The following is an 18,036-nucleotide window of genomic DNA, read 5'->3' as shown; positions in this document are numbered from 1 at the left end:
GCCAAGCTGGACAAAACATAGGTTTAAACAGTAGAGATTCATAAGGGCTTTTTATTGCTGTTTCTGTTTTAACTATTTAGAGTGGTATTGATAGTTTCTCGGATGGCAAAGGCTATAACTGTAGTGTGATAAGCTTCAAAGAAATGTGAAATGTTTTTTCCTTTTGTCCAACAATTTTTTACAAAATGTTAGCGGTTTTATGACAGTGGCCATTCCTTTTATGAGCCTTCTCATGCAGTGTTCTGTGGTATTTCTTTGTAAGTATTAATGTCAGATGTCTATTCTAAGATGATGTTACACCATTATGAAAAAGGCAAACATTTGGGAATGTATCATCCATGAAATAATGTAAATCTGTGAAATGATGTCAAATGAGCAAAGCTTAGCTGAAATGCTTCTCAACTTTGGATATATGCCAGTTGACAGAAGAGGTGCACTATGCAGAGACAGTCCAAAGAAGTGGCAAAAATGATGAAAACCCCAGATCTGAGGAACCTGACGGAGCTGTGGTTGGTTAACCTGGAGGCTGAAGTGTCAGACTCTGTAAGGATGGCTCCAAAGGGAGCATCCCCATGGTAGCCAGGACAGACTGACATGTATCAGGGGGACCTGGGGCAGGCAATAGGAAGGAGTTGCTTGCTGCCAGTTAGCAAAGCACTGAAATGGGTGGCCTGGAGGAGCTGAGGTTGGTGTTCTCAAAATGGCAGATTGGTAGAGTGCAAGGGTGATACAGGCACTGGGGTTAGGGAATGGGCCTGCTGACCTTCAGATCCTGTTTGCCATGAAGGCTGGGATTTATTAATTTTTAATGACCTAACTCCCAAGGCTTTGGGAGAAATAGCAGAGTATGATGAAACCCACAATTGCCTGACGGGCTTGGAAACAGTGGAAAAATTCCACCTGGTGAGCTAGAAATGCCTACATGGATAGGAGCAGAACTTCTGCTCCCTTGAAGATGTGCCTCACTGCCCTCAAGTTTGCCAGGAGAGAGGAGAAGGAATAAAGTAGCAAAGCAATGCTTGATTTACTTTTCCTCCACGCCCTGCAGCCTCTGGCCATTTTTGCTGTCTGTTGTAACACAAAGTGATCTGCACCAGTACTGTTGGAATAGCAAATATCAGTGCAGCGTAAAGCAAAGGACACACATATTAGAAAATGAGTAGTCCCTGGTATTTCATAGCATAACATGCAGCAGTAACACTTGCAGGTTGCTGTTCTGTCATTTTCCAGTTGCTTTACAAAGGTTGGCTCCTTATCCTTGGTCTCATTTAGGGCAGAAAGAATCAAGGAAAAGAAGAATGGAGGTAAAAAACCAAGCAAGCAATTTGGTAATTTATATGCAGATTTTGCTTGTAGCATGCTGAGTCAACTGTTTACCTGTTAGTAGGAAAGCGGCTAAAGTAAAACATTGTCTTGGTTGGGTTAATACCACGTGAGGAACCGTAGGACTGGGAGGAAAGTAGGGCAGCTTGTTTTGGAACTTGTGCTGGAGAACAAATAAAAACCCCCAATGTACACATTCGGTTACCATATGTCACGCTTATCATAAAAGGCATCTCGGTGTTATTTCTTTGCAGGGATGCTTGAACTCCACGGAGGCAGACTTCCCGGTGAGGACAGCGCATGCCAGAGGTGCTGGGGTTGCTGTTGGTGAGATGAGCTTTCGTGCCTGTTGAGGCAGCCGCGGCGGGCGGCGAGCTCGCTCCTTCCCGTGCTCGCCTGCGTGATTGACGTTGGCTTCCAAATCGCTGCAACTGCGCCTGAAGAAAAGCAAAGGAGCATAATTTTGCTGAGAGAATTTTCCTGGCAGGGGAAGGCATGCAGTGCAGAGAAATGTGCCAGCCAAGAGCCTGGAAGTGCAAGTCCAGGTGCTAATGCAAGTTCCACCCAAGCCATGCCGTGGTGAAGTCCTTTCTCTCCAGCCGCGCCTCGCTCAGCGCACCAGGGTCGGCTGCAAGGGGCTGCCCATGGCACTGTGGTGGGCTGGGCTGGACTAGTTCCTGCTCTGTCATTGCTTCAGCTGTCTGAGGAACTGAAGAAGATTGTAGGGAAGATGTTGGACTTGAGCTTCCTGACAGAGGAGGAGTATGAAAAGCTCATGAAGGTTCTGCAGAGAGATGCAGAGCTGAAGAAGAAGGACGGGGATCGCATCAGGTGAGAGGGTGTGCAGTAACAGCAGGGTGTGGGCTTCCCTTGGGGGGATTTTTTCACTTCTTTTAGAGAGGAGCATGTGTGTGTGTATGTGTGTGTGTATGTGTGTCTGTGTGCGTGCAACAAGGAGAGATGCAGGCTGCACCCCTGCTGTCCCTTTTTCTCAGATCCTGATGGATCTTTTCACGGTGCCTCCTGCTTTTTCAGTCATCCTGCTGTTGCTGCTGTCCCTTCTCTGCAGGATTGCAGGACTGGACTCTCCTATTGAGTTAATCATCAGCCCTCAGAGATGCCAAGGGCGTCTTTCCCCTTTCCTGCTCAGGGGAGGAAGATGCTGATTTCTTCGTGTCAGAGGTCTGAGCAGGGGAGTAGCTGCTACCTTGTTTTACTTGCTCAGTAGCACAGAAGTGCCATAGAGTGTTTTAAAATGAGATTTCACACCCCCTTCTCTGCTTTATGTCCCTTCCTTGCTCTTTGAGGTGGGTGTGCGTGCAGCATCCATCCTGCAGGCAGAGGGGGGCAGTTAGAGGCCACGTGATCTGCCCAAGGTTTGTGGGGACCTGTTTCAGAGCCAGGGATTCTCTCTCAGTTTAGCTCACTTGCCACTGGCCGTCCTGGAGCTCAGATCTGGTTGATCAGGATTGCTTGTTGCTGCTGTCACTTTTTAAATGCCAGCCATTAGACCATCTGGGCTGACAGTATGTACTAGGCTTGGGGAGCTGGCACCAAATTCTCTATGGCAAGAAACGAGTAGTTCAGTGAGTGTGGATGGCACTGTGCCAGCGTATCCCAACTAAGGATGTGAGTCTCCAATTTGCTGTTGAGCCAAAAAAAGAGTAAGCCCCATGTAGGAGGGATGCTCAGGGCTTGAAGGAGGAGCAGGCAGCTTTGCAGCAGGCTCCTGGGAGCCTGTGTGCCCTGGCCTCTGCTTGAGGTGAGAGCTGGGGAAACAGAACTGGTTGGTGGCATGAAGCAGCTTGGACTTGATGTGTATATGTCTGCATTCTCTTACATATGCTTTGAATTGAAACATGGTCTCAAAAAGGTTTTTTTTCTTTTTTTCTTCTTTTTTTTTTTTGTTCTGAAATGCAGTTAATTTCTGCTCTGCAAGGGAGGTTTGGTGAAAAGAGTGTTTGGATTATTTTGGTTTTGTTTCATTTCTCTTTGGAAGCTGTTGCACAAAAGGCTTTGATTTGCAAGTGAAGTGAGTTGGGTCCTGACCAGAGTAGTGCTAAGAGCCCCTTGCTGTCAGTTTGCCTACCTGCAGTAAGACGTGTTTGGTTCCAACACAACCTCCTCACTGGGTGAAATGAAGTCAATGGCATTTATCTGGTGTCAACAAGATTAAAACATATTCTGGCCCAGCACCTTGAGACCCTCACAGAGGCAGTCTGATCTAGATGGGAGTTGCACAGCTCCACAGCTGTCTGTCCTGTTGGACCCCCAGCACTGCCTGCAGAGGCTTGAGTCTGGTTATCCCATACCTGTTCCCTCCTGGCCTGTAGGCAGACAAATGTGACCTTCCAAGGCTCCATGGTTATCTGGGGTTTGCCCCCTCTTCCTGCTGAGAACTGAACTGAGGTGGGAGTTTCCTCTGGCCTCCCAGGTCTTGCAGGGACCCTGAACTGTGGTGAGCTGTGGGAGGCAGTACCAGCTGAAAGGCAGCTAATTCAGCAAGCCATGGTGTAAAAACAAAATAACTGGAGGAGGGTTCTTGTACAGGCTAGGAAACAGAGCCTGTACAAGAGCCTAAACTGACGGGTTTAGGTGCCAAAAACCAGCCCTGGGTGTGCCTGAGTGAGTTACAGTAGGAGAAGCTGTGCTCAGGAAGGAGAGCTAACCATGTGAGTACCAAAATTGGCACGGCAGGAGGAGCAGGGAGAGGCACAGTGTCCAGGGGGAATGCTGCAGGGACAGGTTGCTTCCCTGAATATCATTATTTATTTCTGTGGTTTGCATCAAATTTGATTCAAAAGGCTTTGCCACTCACGAAGTGATTAATAGACAAATAAAATGGAGAGGTGCAAGACAGGCAAACAGCCCCACCCCTTCCTAAAGCCTCAGGGCTGCCAAGCAAATGGACAAATCTCCTTGCCAGGTGACTGATTTGGATTTGTGAAATTTGGAAGAGGTGAAAGCCTGTGTTTACAAGGTGCTGTTCCCATTTCAGATGAAGAATAAATCATCTGTTGTTTCAGTGCTGGTTTGGCCCTTGTGATTGCAGAGAATAATCTCTGGATCCTTCGCAGTGTCAGTCGGGTGAACCGCAGGGACATTGTTACAAACGTAGCTTGGGGGGAGTTGAAACTTGGGAGATTTTTTTGGTGTGTAATGCTCTTACTGACTTCCAGGAGGATACAAGGCTCCATCAAGGATGAAAAGAAGAAGAAGTTTGTGACAGGTGAATGGTTTTCAGAAGTGAAGGCAAAGCGGTTTCAGGAAGACTTAGAGGGGCCGGATCTACTTCGGGCATCAATTAGGAGGAAAAAGGGCAAACTAGAAAGTAAGTATGTTAATGTGCATCTTGAGAAAACAAATTGATGGACCAGAAAAAAGTGGTCCAGAATGGGAGTCTCCCAATACTGGGAGCCTGTTGGGGCTTGTGTTGTAATAAGGGAATTCTCAGCTATGCTTTTAGTACCAGAAAAACATCCTTTGTTATCAAAATCAGGGCCCAAATTAAAAATTACAGTGTGGCAGAGAACCAAGGCAAAAGCCATGTGCAGTGAATGCCTTTTCTCCACTTCAGCTTCTTTTTCCCCAAATTTCTGTTTGTTGGACACCACTGGAATTTCTTACCATAGAAGCAAAAAAAGAAGGAGATGATGCAGGACAATTTCTGACATCAAGCTGATATGTGTGGGTCAAACCCACCTCCCTCCCCCAATTCCTAAAGAAATCTGACAAAAGTAGCTGGCCAGCTGCTCTCACAGGCCTTTGGGGTGGTGGGGTCAGTCATATCTCTGCAAAGGAATATCTCCTAGCACATACTTACCCACTTGAGAGGGTCCATGCCTAACTTTTTACATGGAAATAATTCCATGGCATAATGTGGGTTTTGAAGTAAAAAGGGCTTTGTGGCCAAGTCTGAATGGTACCCAGGCTGTGTGCCATAGCAAGGGTGTATCTGGGACCATGTGCTAATTCGAAGCAGATTAGACATGCAGATAAACTTTCCTGGTGCTCTGTAAACAGATCAAAGCAGATTTGTCAGCTCAGGGCAGAGAAGAGATCAACCCTATGTGAAACAGGCAGGACTGTGCTTTGAGTCCAAATGTAACCAGCCTGGAGCTGAAACTTTGTGCTGCACATCTGTGTAAAGCAGGACTGGGGGTGGTTCACATCCAGTCCTCAACATGAAGACAGGCCAGCTGACCCTGCAGCAGGACTGTGGGCCTGCAGCCCAGTGTCACACAACCTCCTTGGTGATTTGTCAGGGTGGGTAATCACAGATACTTCACCATGGCTGCTGAGTTACTGGCTGCTGCTGCTGCTCTGGTGAAACCTTGGCCAAGATAAACTGTTCTAAGCAAAGTCTGCCACCATCCCTAACCCAAGGACCCTGTAGCTGGGCTCTGTTCTTTTGCAGTAAAGGCTACTGTTAGATAAAGGAGTAGCTGTCCAACTCTCAAATGTCATCTCCACCAGTTCAGTTCAGCCATCTTTTCTGGGCCCAGCTTCCCATTCCTGCTGTGGGGAAGGAACAGCATAGATCACTCCTTTTTTGATGGGCCTCCTTGGCAAGGATGTCTCTGTAGCATGAATTGCCTGGGTTTAGTATACCCCTCCTAGCTCCACATTACTTGGACATTCTCAAAGCTAAACACCAACTAGGGACTGCACTGAGAGCCTCATTTTCTTTTTGCTTTTTACTTATCCCTGACAGCTCTCAGAGCTTAGCATAGTTTCCTTGGAACCTCTCATGCAGAACTGGCCCATCATATTTCATATGAATTTGCTTTTATCCTTGCTATTATGGATTCATGATGTCATTAAAATTACCATTTTATCATACCTCCGGAATGCTAAACATATAAAACCTTTTCCAGCTTGGCAGAGTTGCCTGGCCATTTCTGCAGAGCGTGTTCTGCATTTTGAGGATGAGCATTTTTGCTTGCACCCTCTTTGCATGAAGGGGCAGAGCTTCAGCAGCCTCTGCCAGGGCCCAGGTCAGGCAAATGCTCTGTCACGTGCAGCCAAGCTAGTAGCCAGCAGTGAATAGGATTGTCTGCCTTTTGCCTTGCACCCTTACGTCACTGGCCACTTTAAGAAAGCAAAATTTGAAGTACTGTTGGTTTTAGATTTAACTTTTAGGGCTGATGTGCATATATGAGATGTGGTCTCAGGTCATCATCTAAAATAATCTCCTTACTAATAGAGCAGTAATATGCAAGTTATGTCATTGCATGTGCATTACTTGACTAATGCTGTTCTAAGAAGGAAGAGGCAAATGTTATTAAATTACTATAATAATTATGTTTAAGTGTAGCATCTTATTACTTTTTCAACTTCTTTTCTTCCCTTTTTTTCTCTATTTCTATTCTCAGACTTATTTTGGTAAAGCACAGGTATAACATGTGACTTTATTCCTTCCTCTTACTTTTCCCACTGACACTTTACAGCACTGGTTGAGGATCAAGATCCTGCAGCTGATGTATTCACCTTGCTGCTGCCCATCACGTGCTCAGCTCTTGCTGTGGTTGCTGTGTAGATTGCCTCCCTTCACACACAAGGGCAAGCTCTTCTCTCACTGACTGGTCAGCAAGAGTGTGGCACTGCTGAGAGCAGCACCTGGCCCATGAGGGAATGAGGATCAAACCCCTTTACATGAGCTTTGACCGTGCAACTCACGTTCAGTCTGCAGTGGGTGAGATAAAGGCCTTTCCTTGCCATACTGACACCTTGTTTTCTGTCCCTGGAAGGGTCACTCACCTTCTGGTGGCTTTCAGAGGGACAAAGGAGTCAAATCCATGTAATGTGTTCATGACTCCCGATTTAAGTCTTTAGATTTAGGTCTGTGTTAGGGAGTGAAATGAGAAAATTCCTGCATGGAAAAGCCCCACTGAGATAAGCACTGGCATTCCCTTTGCAAGGTTAACGGGCTGGGAAGGGGTGGAAATTTGTGCCTGCACAGGAAAATGCCCTGTGACTTTTTCTGGAGGATGGTTTAACCTTCAGAAGGGAGGGTTGTGTGGATCCCTAAGGGTTTTCACAGTTGGTATTGCTTCTAATAGAAAACACTAGTCATGGGCAGTAATACAAATCTATAGAACAGATAGATACCCTATATTTAAACTACAGCCTGCAGAGCAGCACAGATAGATAAATTTGGTGATAACTTCTCCTAAAGCTTATGTGCAGTAATTAAGAGCTAAAAATCATCTATGAGAGAGACCATTTTATCCACCCACCAAGGCAAGTGAGCCCTGGTGCAGAGTTAGTTGTGCTTTCCCCTAGTGTTGAGTATCTTTGTTTTAGAGTGATAGGAAATGAGTAAAGCAGCAGAAGTGTTAGAGCAGGCTGTAAACATACATATATAAATATATGTATGGACAAGTTAAACTGGTCAGGCCACTACTAATTTCTGTTGGATTTGCTTCTTATTTTGTCTCATCCTACTGTTAGCAAAGGCGTTTTTGCTTGTCTTGATGGATTATAACTTATTAATAGGCCATTTGTTTGTGGTGATAGAAGCCAGGCATAGCTGTGTCAGTGGCTGAGCCATTTTGCAGGGCAGTGATTTGGATGGGTGGAATTGAACACCTCCTGCTGCCTCTGCCAGCCGGGAACAGGGAGCTCTGTCTGAGGGGGAAGTGTCAGTGAAGAGCAAACACAACACAGTGCCTTTGGAAGTGAGGTGAGAAGGGAATGCAGTCTTTGGTTGTAAAGGTCTTTTCAACCATGACAGCCAAAGGGAAAATGTGGGAGCTCTGTGTTTGGCTCCTCTGCTTCCAGCACAGCTCCCTGCAGGCATCTCCCTCGCTCAGGTCCGGGGCAGAAGAGGAGGACGTGGCTCGCTGTATAAATAAACACTCCCATGCCTGCACGTGCCATGGCCTGCACGTGCCACCAACCACACCTCCAGAGACAATGTTCAGTGATGCTTTGTGCCCATCTACATTTACATGGGCAAAACACAGCCCCTCTCTCAGAAACATGCTCTCTAAAACTGGCTTGTTCCTACACAACCAGACCCTTGTCTTCCAGCAGGAGTGACTCCCCAACCCCCCAGACATGTGGTCCTAATGCAGCTCCGAGCAGAGGCTGCTGTGTCCCCTGCACCTCAGGGCCAGGTGCTGGGCGGGCAGGAGGAGTTGGGAATGCAGCATTTTTCTCCATGGGGATGCACAGACAAGGGAGAATGAACCTTTGGATATCCCTGTTACTTGTAGGCTGACTGGGCTGGTGCTGGATGGCACCACGTGAGCAGCACTGGTGACACCAATATCACAGCTTGTCTGTCAGCAGGACTGGCCTGCTTTTGGGCCTCGTGCACTCTTCCAAACAGATAAAAAGCGAGGCTGTAGTGTTTAATGTCACTTCTGAATCCTCTGAGCTTCCTATTCTATTGTATTGTGTAATGAAATACATCCTAAAATGATTTGGCAGTTCTTGTAACAGGTAGATTTGCTCTTTAAAATAGACCTAGCTGCATGTGAATAAATATGTGCAGATCTTGTTAACCAGACTAAGCTGAGTTTTTCCTCATTGTTTGAGAGTTTAATCCTTTTGGTTTTGCAGTAGCAAGAAAGCCCATTTGCCAACAAAATGTCTAATGCAATTTTATACCCTGGCAGTCTGCTGTAAAGGTTACTGTCTTCTATTGTTTTTTCTTTAGGGTCTTTGGGAGCTTGTGCCAGTAAAAATAACAGGGATCTCCTCATTAACTATATTGGCCTCCTCCTTTGTTTGCCAAGATCGGATGACTTGAGTCAAAACAGGAAATGGCTGAATTTAAATCCTGGAACGGATTAACTTTATTGACAGTCACAGCAGTGTCCTGTGAAGGTTTCCAGCGATGCAACAGCTCCTGGCATGAGTCAGGTGTTGTGAGCTCTCTTTGGCCTCCTGGACCTGTGGGGTCTGGAAGTGCCTTTGCTGCACGGGGAGTGCAGTCAGTGCTGCCCCGGGGCCTCCCCCATCAGTGGGGAGAGCAGGCAGAACCCTCCACAGCCATCTCCTCTTAAATCCCCAGGGATTGTGCTGGTGGGACTCATTTTCATTGGGGAAGGCTTTTTCTTTCCCCAGACAAAACACACCAACCATTACAAGTTTAATGAAATGTCATTTCTCAGTTGTCTCTGTTATATTACAGATGAGGCCAATGAACACATTGAAATGGGTCTGGAAAGCAAAGGTGCCCTGAGTCCTGCCTTCCCTGAGCATGTTGCTGGTGCAGGAGTGGAAAGGTAACCTCTGCTGCAATGCTCTGGCTGCTGCTCTTACTTCTGATGAAAATTGAATGCTACCCATTAAATCCCGGTCTTTAACTGCAGTTCTGAGACTGTATAAGTAATAGGTTCTATAGGATATTTTTTAAATCCTTCTTCCAGGAATTGTCAGAATATCAATCCTCCCTTAATAACTTAGTGCTAATGTGCTTATCCCACAAAGGTCTTTTCCTGCATGATTTGATAAGCAGTCAGTAAAATGGAAGCTGTCTCTAATGTCAGGATATGCTGGTTAGTTTTTCAAAGTAATTATGGTTTTATTTGTTTAATTTTTACCATGGAGCAACACTAACAAAATGAACTATTTGAGGAAACTGCTCATTTCCTGCTGGTGCCAACTTCTGTGTCCAGTGCTCAGCACTCTCCATCAAGGCTTGGTAGGATTTTACATTGTGCTGACTGAGCAGAAACATCCACTAAAAGCACTCCAACGAGCAAACCAGTGACCTCACTCAATATCTTTGAACTATGGAGAAACCATTAAAATATTCACATGCTCATGTATTGTTGTTCCCATCTCATTTGCATTTTTTGGTCAGCAAAATGAGGAACCATTCTTCACAGGTGGCAGTTGCTCCAGTTAAATATTAAATATGGGCCTTGACAGCACTTCCAAACCTCCTGCAGGTGATCAGTGGGTGTTGTTTAATGAAGGATCCAGAGGCAACAAGCCCGAGGTGCTCCTGCTTTACCAGCACAACCACCAAGGTTTTTTTGGGGTTGGTTAAATCCTGAAAAGCTTGCTTTGTTTTCCTCATTCAGCTCTAAGCAAGGTGTGGCCTGTTCCTTCCTGGGCCGTAGCACAGAAATGCATTTCCCTTCTGCATGGCTCTCAGGCTCTTCTGGCACTTCCCAGAAGGGGAAAATCTGAATAAACCAAGTAGTTGACACACATTGTTTTTATTGAGCAAGTTCTGCAGCTGAGCAGAACTGAGATGATGTTGAAGGCTGCCTGATCATCCATCCAGGCACATTACTACCACAGACCTCCTTGCTCAGGTGTTTCTCCTCTCCCACAGATCCAGCACACCTGCTCTCGAAACTGCAGAGCATCAGATTTTGCCAAAACCGAAGCCAAGACTTCCTGCCCACTTGTCTGCATCCCACAAGGTAGTACAGGCACATCATCTGCACTTTGTTTTGTTATTCCTTGGACTTTCACACAGTCTGTATCTACCAGCTGGGGCTCCACAGGCTGCCTGCCCTGGTGTCTGTGCTCAAACAAAACACGTTTTTTCCAGTCTTGCTAGTATATATACACTGATAGGATTTGTTTTCTGTTCAGAGACCCAGTATACATGATGTCTCTTCCTCAGAGAGTGACACTGGAACAAGTCCTTTTGTGACTGCAACAGACGGCTTTCATTTGTCTAGAAAAGGTAAGTTTGTTGTTCAAGTGAGCCATTGATAATTTTGTTATTCAACATCAAACACCAAGAGACAAGATGCTTTTCAGTGTGTGTAAAAATAAATAACAAAGAGTATTTCTTACCTTTGCATGTAAGAATGGGCTGCCAGCATTTGTATGAATTGTGCCCAGGGCAGCAGGGACCAAGGAAAAAAGCAGTCTGATGACTGAAACTTCTCCGAGCTCTCAGTACATTTTAAACTGAGTGCTTGGCTCTCAGCTCTTTAATCCACAAGAGAAGTTACTTTCTCTTTCTGGCCTTGAATGTATAGTGTAGTTTTGGTACATAGCAAATAGCCAGTAGGGAACCTGTCAGACCAAAATGGAAGCTGCCAATAAATCCTGAACTCACAGCAACATTTTGGAGCTCAGTGGATTTTTTCCATGCCCTATTGCAGGGACAAAGGCTGGGGTTTTCAGGGCTTTCTTCAGATGGAAGGGAACTTTCTAGAGTCTGAATATGGGAAAGAATTAAGAATACATTGATAATTTCTGAAAATTTCCTCTCGCTTCACTTTGAGAAACTGCAGCCCAGACTTTCCAGGGAAATTCGATGTGATGTGGTGGAACAGGCTGTGAGCATTTGTTGTTGTTGTAGGTCATGGAGTATCTCCACTGCCCACCAAGCTTTCAGAGGATGCTGTGCCTCAGCCCAGCAGTGCAGCTGGAGGAGAAGCTGTTGATGGGGCCACCAGCACCACAGTGAGGCCAAAAGCTCCACCTGGAGAAGCTTCTGCTCCCAGCAAGATACCAGTGAAGAGGAAACCAAGCAGAATCTCCCCCAGATCTGAAGAGTTTGTGAATCCCATGGGGCCAGCAGAGAACAGCCTTGCAAAGAAAGAGCTGCTGGCAAGCCCCAAACCACTGACTACGGAAGGGGAAAGCAGCCAGGCTGGGAAGCAAGGCGTGAACTACACGATCTCATCAATGAGTAACAAAGAGGAGGATATCGGCCTCGATCGAGAACACTTCAAGAACCTGAAGGACTTTTGGGAGAAGGCAGCAGATTCCATGGCAGTGGGAAGCCCACCGACAGACCCGAGCGGGGTGGAGGCAGATGGCAGGCAGTTCAAGCTGTGCCGCTCGCTCTCTGTGCAGTCTGGGCAAGGCCAGAGCAGTGAAGAAAAACCTGGCACCTTCACCAAAACAAGAGCCCCCTACAAAAGGACAATAACTTTGTCTTCTAGCGAGGAGGAACCGAGCTATGTCGCTCCTGCAAGGAAGGGCTCGGTGTCCGTCACTCCCAGATCCACGTACGCCAAGAGCAAAGGCGGCCTGCTGGCAAGAAATAACTCGCTGAGCGAAAGCAATGGGAAGCTGCTGATGCCAGAGGAAGAGAAGGTGGCACAGCGCTGCTCCAAGAAATCCAGATTGCCTGTGCGAGCACCTTCCGTCAAAAACGAGTCGCCTACCAAGGAAGTGTCTGGCAGCACGTTGGAGCCGGAGACGCCTACGGATGAGCTGATCGTGGCAGAAGAGCGCAAGCCCACAGAGAGGTCCCTGGCGAGCAGGGTGCAGATAATGATCGAGCCTGTGCTTACAGATGGTGAAAACGGTGATGAGAAAGATGAAAGACCTGATTTGAGCACTCATGACAACATGGAAATAAGTGGAGAGCTACCGGAGGGGAAAACGCGCGAGTCTTCAGACAAGCCAACACCTGGTGAACCTTCTGGAGAGAGAGAAGCCGTTCAGGGAACAAACTCAGCTGTTTACTCAGGTACTGAGGGCTGTAACTGCACCATGTGAAATCCAAATAGAGAGCCATCCCTAAGCCTGTTTTCTTCCCTAACCCGTCTGCTTTTTGCACATTTTCTTCATTTGTCCATTTATGCTATATTGCAGTTTGTGCAGAGTTAGCATGTGTGGAATGTGTTTAGCAGACAGCTCCGGAGACAAATCTTGTGTAACCCAGTGTGAGTGTAGAAGGAGGCAGTGCTGTGTTCCCTTGCTTTCCTCCCAACTACCAGCCCTTGTACCTTACCCTGGGACAGACATCCATTTTTTTAGAACTACCTACAACATGTTATGGGACCTCACTTATTTCACTCACTGGCAAGATTGTACTTTCTTCAAACGTGGGACTGGACAAATTATTTGTGTTCTTAGAGATAAGTCTGACACAAATAAAAGAAATAAAATATGAAGCAAAGTGTTTAATAAATACATTGGCTGTTAGACTACCTTGATGAAGTCGCTTGCTGTCAGTGCTTAAATGATATTTTGGGTCTTTTTGGAATGCACAAGAATTTGGATATTAAACTGTAAGCAAAGTGGACTGAACAAGGAGTCTGATCTTTCTGTGTTCTGATGCCATGTTCTCAACCTTGATAGTGTCAATAGTATCACCATTTTGTCAGCCTCTTCCTCGGGGTTTGATGAGTTCTTTTAGTGATTGTTACTATGAGGAAAAGTTATTGTTCTTTGCAATTCACTTTACAAGTGGGCTCTCTGCCAAGCAAAGACTTGAAAGAGAGAGCATCTTACCTTCTTTTTCCAAATTTCCTGTCCTTGTGTACCTGGGTAAGACCTATTTGAGAGGATTTTCCATAGACTCCTCTGATTTTTATTTTTCAATTGTGCCATTTCTTGGCTTATTTCCTACCTCATATAACATTCCTATGAAATCCTGAGTTGCGCTTCAGGTCAGTGCCAACATTTCCTTCATAGAATCATAGAATATTTTGGGTTGTAAAAGACATCTAAGATCACTGAGTCCAACCATTTATACACCAGATCATTCTAATATTTTCCAGGGCTTTTTGCCTTATTATTACATTCATTTCAGGATGGTGTTAGCAGATGGCTGTGTTTCACTGGAAGCTCTCTGCAAATGCTGATCTGTCTTAGGGACTGGGTTAATCTGGTATTTACATTTCTTGACATAGTGTGAAGAGTTTTTCTCGGGGAGAGACATCAAAGCACACAGATGATTTGAAAGCAGCCCTGGGTAATGTAACTGCAGTGTGCTCTAGGCAGTGAACAAGGCAGGAGAGGCACCACACACACACACACACACACACACACACACACACACACACACACACACACACACAGTTTGTGTTTATTTATTTACCATGTTGATTTGGCTTTTCATGTATTCCAGAGGAAGATGGGGATCATTCTCCTGCTGCTCAGGCGTTGGCCCGAGCAAATAGCATTAATCTTGCAAAGAGCATGGTGAACATTTACACAACCACAGAGAGTGAGTAACATCTTTCTTTCTTTTTCTTTTTGGTTTACATTTGCTGAAGGTAATATATTATGCCAGTTTTTCATCGCCATGCTTCTGTGCATGTACCAGGCAAGGAAAATGACATATTGTTTCATCATCAAATTAGAGAGTTTATAGTGCCTAAAATTAAATTCAGAGCCAGGAAATTGCAGCTAGATTGATGGTATGTTACTCAGTGCCTTCAGCAAAAGCACAAGGGCTTCAAAGGGTTGGCAAGGAGCTTGTACTCGTCCCTCCTGTTCCCCCATGGAGTGCTGTGGGAGCTGCCTGGCAGCCTGTGCAGTGGATTGATCAGAGCGGTCAGACCTCATGTCCAGCATGTGAGTTGTGCCACAGACTGGGCTTGCAGTGCTCAGCCTGGGCCTCTCACCTCACCCAGAGCAGAGCCTGTGTGCTGGGCTGATGTTCCCAGCTGCCAGCTGGGACCTGCTTTATGGTGATGGTCTCTCCCTGACAAACCCAGAGAAGCTGAGGAGAAGGCAACCAAGAAAGCAGCAGCCAACCTGAAGAAGCCCATGGCCAAGAAACCTGTCTGTGCAACCAAGAAGCCCAAGAAAGCTGCAGCTGCAGAAGGGGCCTGAGGGAAGGCAGCAGCAGCCTCTGTGCCCAAGAAAGCCAATGACAGTCCCCAGAGGGTGAAAACTGGTGAGGCCAAAAGGACAGCTAAGAGCTTGCCTAAAAAGAAAGTGGTGAGGCCAAGTCTGCCAGGACTGAGGTGAGAAGGCTGGGAAGGCAATGCCTGAGAAGGGTAAAGCTGCTTAGAGACTTTGATCAAGCCCATTTAAGCACAACTTCTGGTTGTTGGAGAGAGGACAGTCCCCTTTGGGGCTCTGCTGGAGACAGTAACCATCTTTCTAAGTTGATAGGAATCTTTATGACTTTTTTCTTTTAGATAATTTGGCTCTTGTCTACCTCTTTGTTTAGCAGAGTATTTGAGAGGGGTATGCAATGGTGAAATTGTAGGTATAAATATTTTACAGCTCTTCTGTACACGGCAGTGTGCTATGAGATAAAAATGTTAACATGGTTGGTTTTTTGGACAAGGAGGCAGATTTATGTGATTTTAGTGTAAGTTACATCCACACAAAGCAAGCAAGATCCATGTCCTTGGGCTATTAAGGGAATTAGGTGAGCCACTAGAGGGAGTTTGCACGCTTCCACACGTTGAACGAAACACATTGAAAATAGCTTTAAGATGGTAGTTAGCAGTTTTCATCTTGGGGAGGGTCAGTTTGAATGGCAGGTGACAGAGACAGGGCAAGTAGGTGGTACTCCAGTGCCTCCCATAAGCTTTTCCTCCTTCCTTGTGCCCTTAAACAAAAATGTGACTTTCTTATATTTTCCTGACTCTGAGAAGCTAACTTGATGCCTTTTTTGTTTGTACCTGCAGCATACAATAAACCTCATTTGATACCCCATCAGTTGCTTGAACCTGAAAGAGTCAAAGAGCTGAGCAGATCCTCTCCTGTCCTGTTGTCTGAGGTAGGCTAGACACCAGAAATGACTGGGACAATGTTTGCAGCATCCCAGTTGGTTTCCTGAGAATGTTTCTCCTGGACACCAGCAGTACTTGCTTTATGGCATACCTCGGTTGTGTTATGAATAAATGAGAAGAGCCTTAAGAAAAAAGCCCCCAGTAACCCAGGCCAGCTGTTCCATGCTGGAGGAGCTCAGGTCTTTCCCTGTGCCCTTTCCCAGTGCCCAGGCAGGGCACGCAGCTCTGTTTGGAGGCAGTTAATGATGACGTTCACTGCCGGTTGGAGGGGATGCCCCTGGGGAGGCTCCCTGCGCTCTCCTCCGCTCCCCCAACCTCATCCCTGCTAATGGGACTCTGCCGACCGATCGTTTTTTTTTTCTCTGTGCTGTTGCGAAGTGCTCCTACGGCAGAGCTTAAAGATGCTTCTTGTTTCCTGAGCAGACTGAGTCAGACACGGCTTCGGAAATCAGCTTCCAGTTCAACAAGCACAAAAAGACGCCAAGCGTTGGCAGCCACTCGTCCGACATGGCTTCTGTCTCCTCGGTAGGTATCGAACGCCGACACCTCGCTGGACGGGGTTTCTCAGTCGGATGTGGTGACACTGCATTTGGGCTGATACTGATGATGTGGCCTCTGGAGTGTCCTGTTACTCTCTGCATGGCACGTTATTAAAAGAACAGTGATGGTTAATTACTTGCTTGGCTTAAAGGAGTGAATCCAGGTACCATCTCAAAATAGAGACCCACTGAGTCATTGTTAGTGGAATTCCCTGTAAGTGAATTCCCCACTCCAAGTGCAGATGATCTGAAGCCTGGCAGTGCAGAAGATGGGAAGGGACTTCTTCTAGGTGGGAAAATGAGGCACACAGCTATTAAGTGACATGTTTGTGGTCTAGGACTGCAGATGGGTACCCTCTGCAAGCTCATCCTTTATCACCAGATTCGAAGGAGCTCAGAGTTGGAAAGCAAAAGCATGATTTAGAGCTTCAGCTTCTGAGGAAAGCTGAAAAGAGCTGAGTGTGTTTAGTTGAGCATTTTTAAAAGATTTCTTAGAGACAGTGTTCAGAGAGGGAGCTGCTTAAAAGTGCTTGAATTTGCTGTGTTATTGTTATGGGTATTTCCAAGGTGTATATTTGAGATTTAAAGATAATATGGGAAGCAAAGCTGGTAGGGAGAGGTCATGAATGTAGATAAATACATTAAAAACTTGGGGCATCTAAGTCCTACTAATTTGGAGCATCTGGGAGCTGTTAATGAGCCTTTTGTGCCCAAGTCATACAAGTGTTCTTGAAAATCTCATTGAGGATTCTCTGCTGGAGTGAGGATCCTGATGGGACGGTAAATGCAGCTCCAAGGACTGAGAGGAGATGTTTAGCAGGTTTTTGTCAGTTATAATAAAATCCAGAGCCAAAGGAAATAGGGAAAGACAGAGAAGGATCAGGTTAATTACTAGGAAAGTTTTTTGATAAATGTTCATGACTGTACCACAGAAAAGTGCCAAGAGGGTTAATGATTTGCTTTGTAAACAGCATTAGCTTTTATGATATCCTGTCAGGAATCATGAGTGATTGGTTCAATAGAAAATTCTCTCATCTTTCTGGAGCTGAGCTTTGCTTGCGCTTCATCACTTTCCGTCAGTGAAAAACAACGTGGAAAAAAGAATTCCATGTTGTATGGGCAAATGCAGTTTGTTCTGGGAAATCTGGGTGCCTAGCTCCGGATTTATATCTGCAGAAACCTTTGGGGCAAGTACATGCACACAGACTGTCTCTGGTGGGGCAGTGGCTTTCTAGGACAGGGGTTGTATCTGTTTGTACCACTCCATGTACATTATGAGTAAGCAACAAGATATAGTTTTTCCTACATTTCCAGTCTGAAATGGGTTCCAGGGTTCTTACTAGCCTGTTTTAAAAACTGATTGACAATTGTGTGACTATATCTATCTGAAATAATAAGTTCATGTACAGATAGTTCAAGTTCTCTCAATGTATTTCTATCTCAGTGATGAGACTGAGTCAGGATAGCAGTTGTTTGTACTGTAAGTATAGGGAAGAGACTTGAATGTTCCCCCTAGTAATATTTGATTCCATTTCCCAAAGTTTGAGGATTTAGGAGTGAAAAACTTCTGTATTTATTTAGCATTCAGGAGAATAGTGCTTCTAAGTTCTGGTCTAGGATAGCACGTCCTTGTGAGACCCTTATTTGGGTTCTCCAACCTTTGCTTGTTTGAGAACATCTGTGAACCATTTCTGTGTCCTTGACTGCATAAGGACAGAAATGGCAGATTATTTCTCTGGGAATGCACTTCTCAAACT

General features: G+C 45.8%; 1 protein-coding gene across 3 annotated transcripts in view; it reads left to right on the top strand.

Moving 5' to 3' along the window:
* LOC116793888 (synaptotagmin-like protein 2) overlaps positions 1-18,036 on the top strand; it is a 34,797-nt gene that overhangs the window by 10,390 nt on the left and 6,371 nt on the right. For all 3 annotated transcript variants that reach the window (XM_032702073.1, XM_032702072.1, XM_032702071.1), the window contains 9 exons: positions 1,578-2,154; positions 4,503-4,654; positions 9,467-9,560; positions 10,622-10,712; positions 10,888-10,981; positions 11,609-12,730; positions 14,117-14,215; positions 15,636-15,727; positions 16,164-16,265. In XM_032702073.1, the coding sequence (XP_032557964.1) occupies positions 2,054-2,154; positions 4,503-4,654; positions 9,467-9,560; positions 10,622-10,712; positions 10,888-10,981; positions 11,609-12,730; positions 14,117-14,215; positions 15,636-15,727; positions 16,164-16,265 (1,947 nt within the window). In that variant the 5' untranslated portion in view covers positions 1,578-2,053. The remainder of the gene's footprint in view (positions 1-1,577; positions 2,155-4,502; positions 4,655-9,466; positions 9,561-10,621; positions 10,713-10,887; positions 10,982-11,608; positions 12,731-14,116; positions 14,216-15,635; positions 15,728-16,163; positions 16,266-18,036) is intronic.

Source organism: Chiroxiphia lanceolata, chromosome 14 (assembly GCF_009829145.1).
Source record: "Chiroxiphia lanceolata isolate bChiLan1 chromosome 14, bChiLan1.pri, whole genome shotgun sequence".
Classification (NCBI taxonomy): Eukaryota; Metazoa; Chordata; class Aves; order Passeriformes; family Pipridae; genus Chiroxiphia; species Chiroxiphia lanceolata.
Note: the sequence above shows the minus strand (reverse complement) of the source record. Positions and strands in the feature narration are given on the sequence as shown.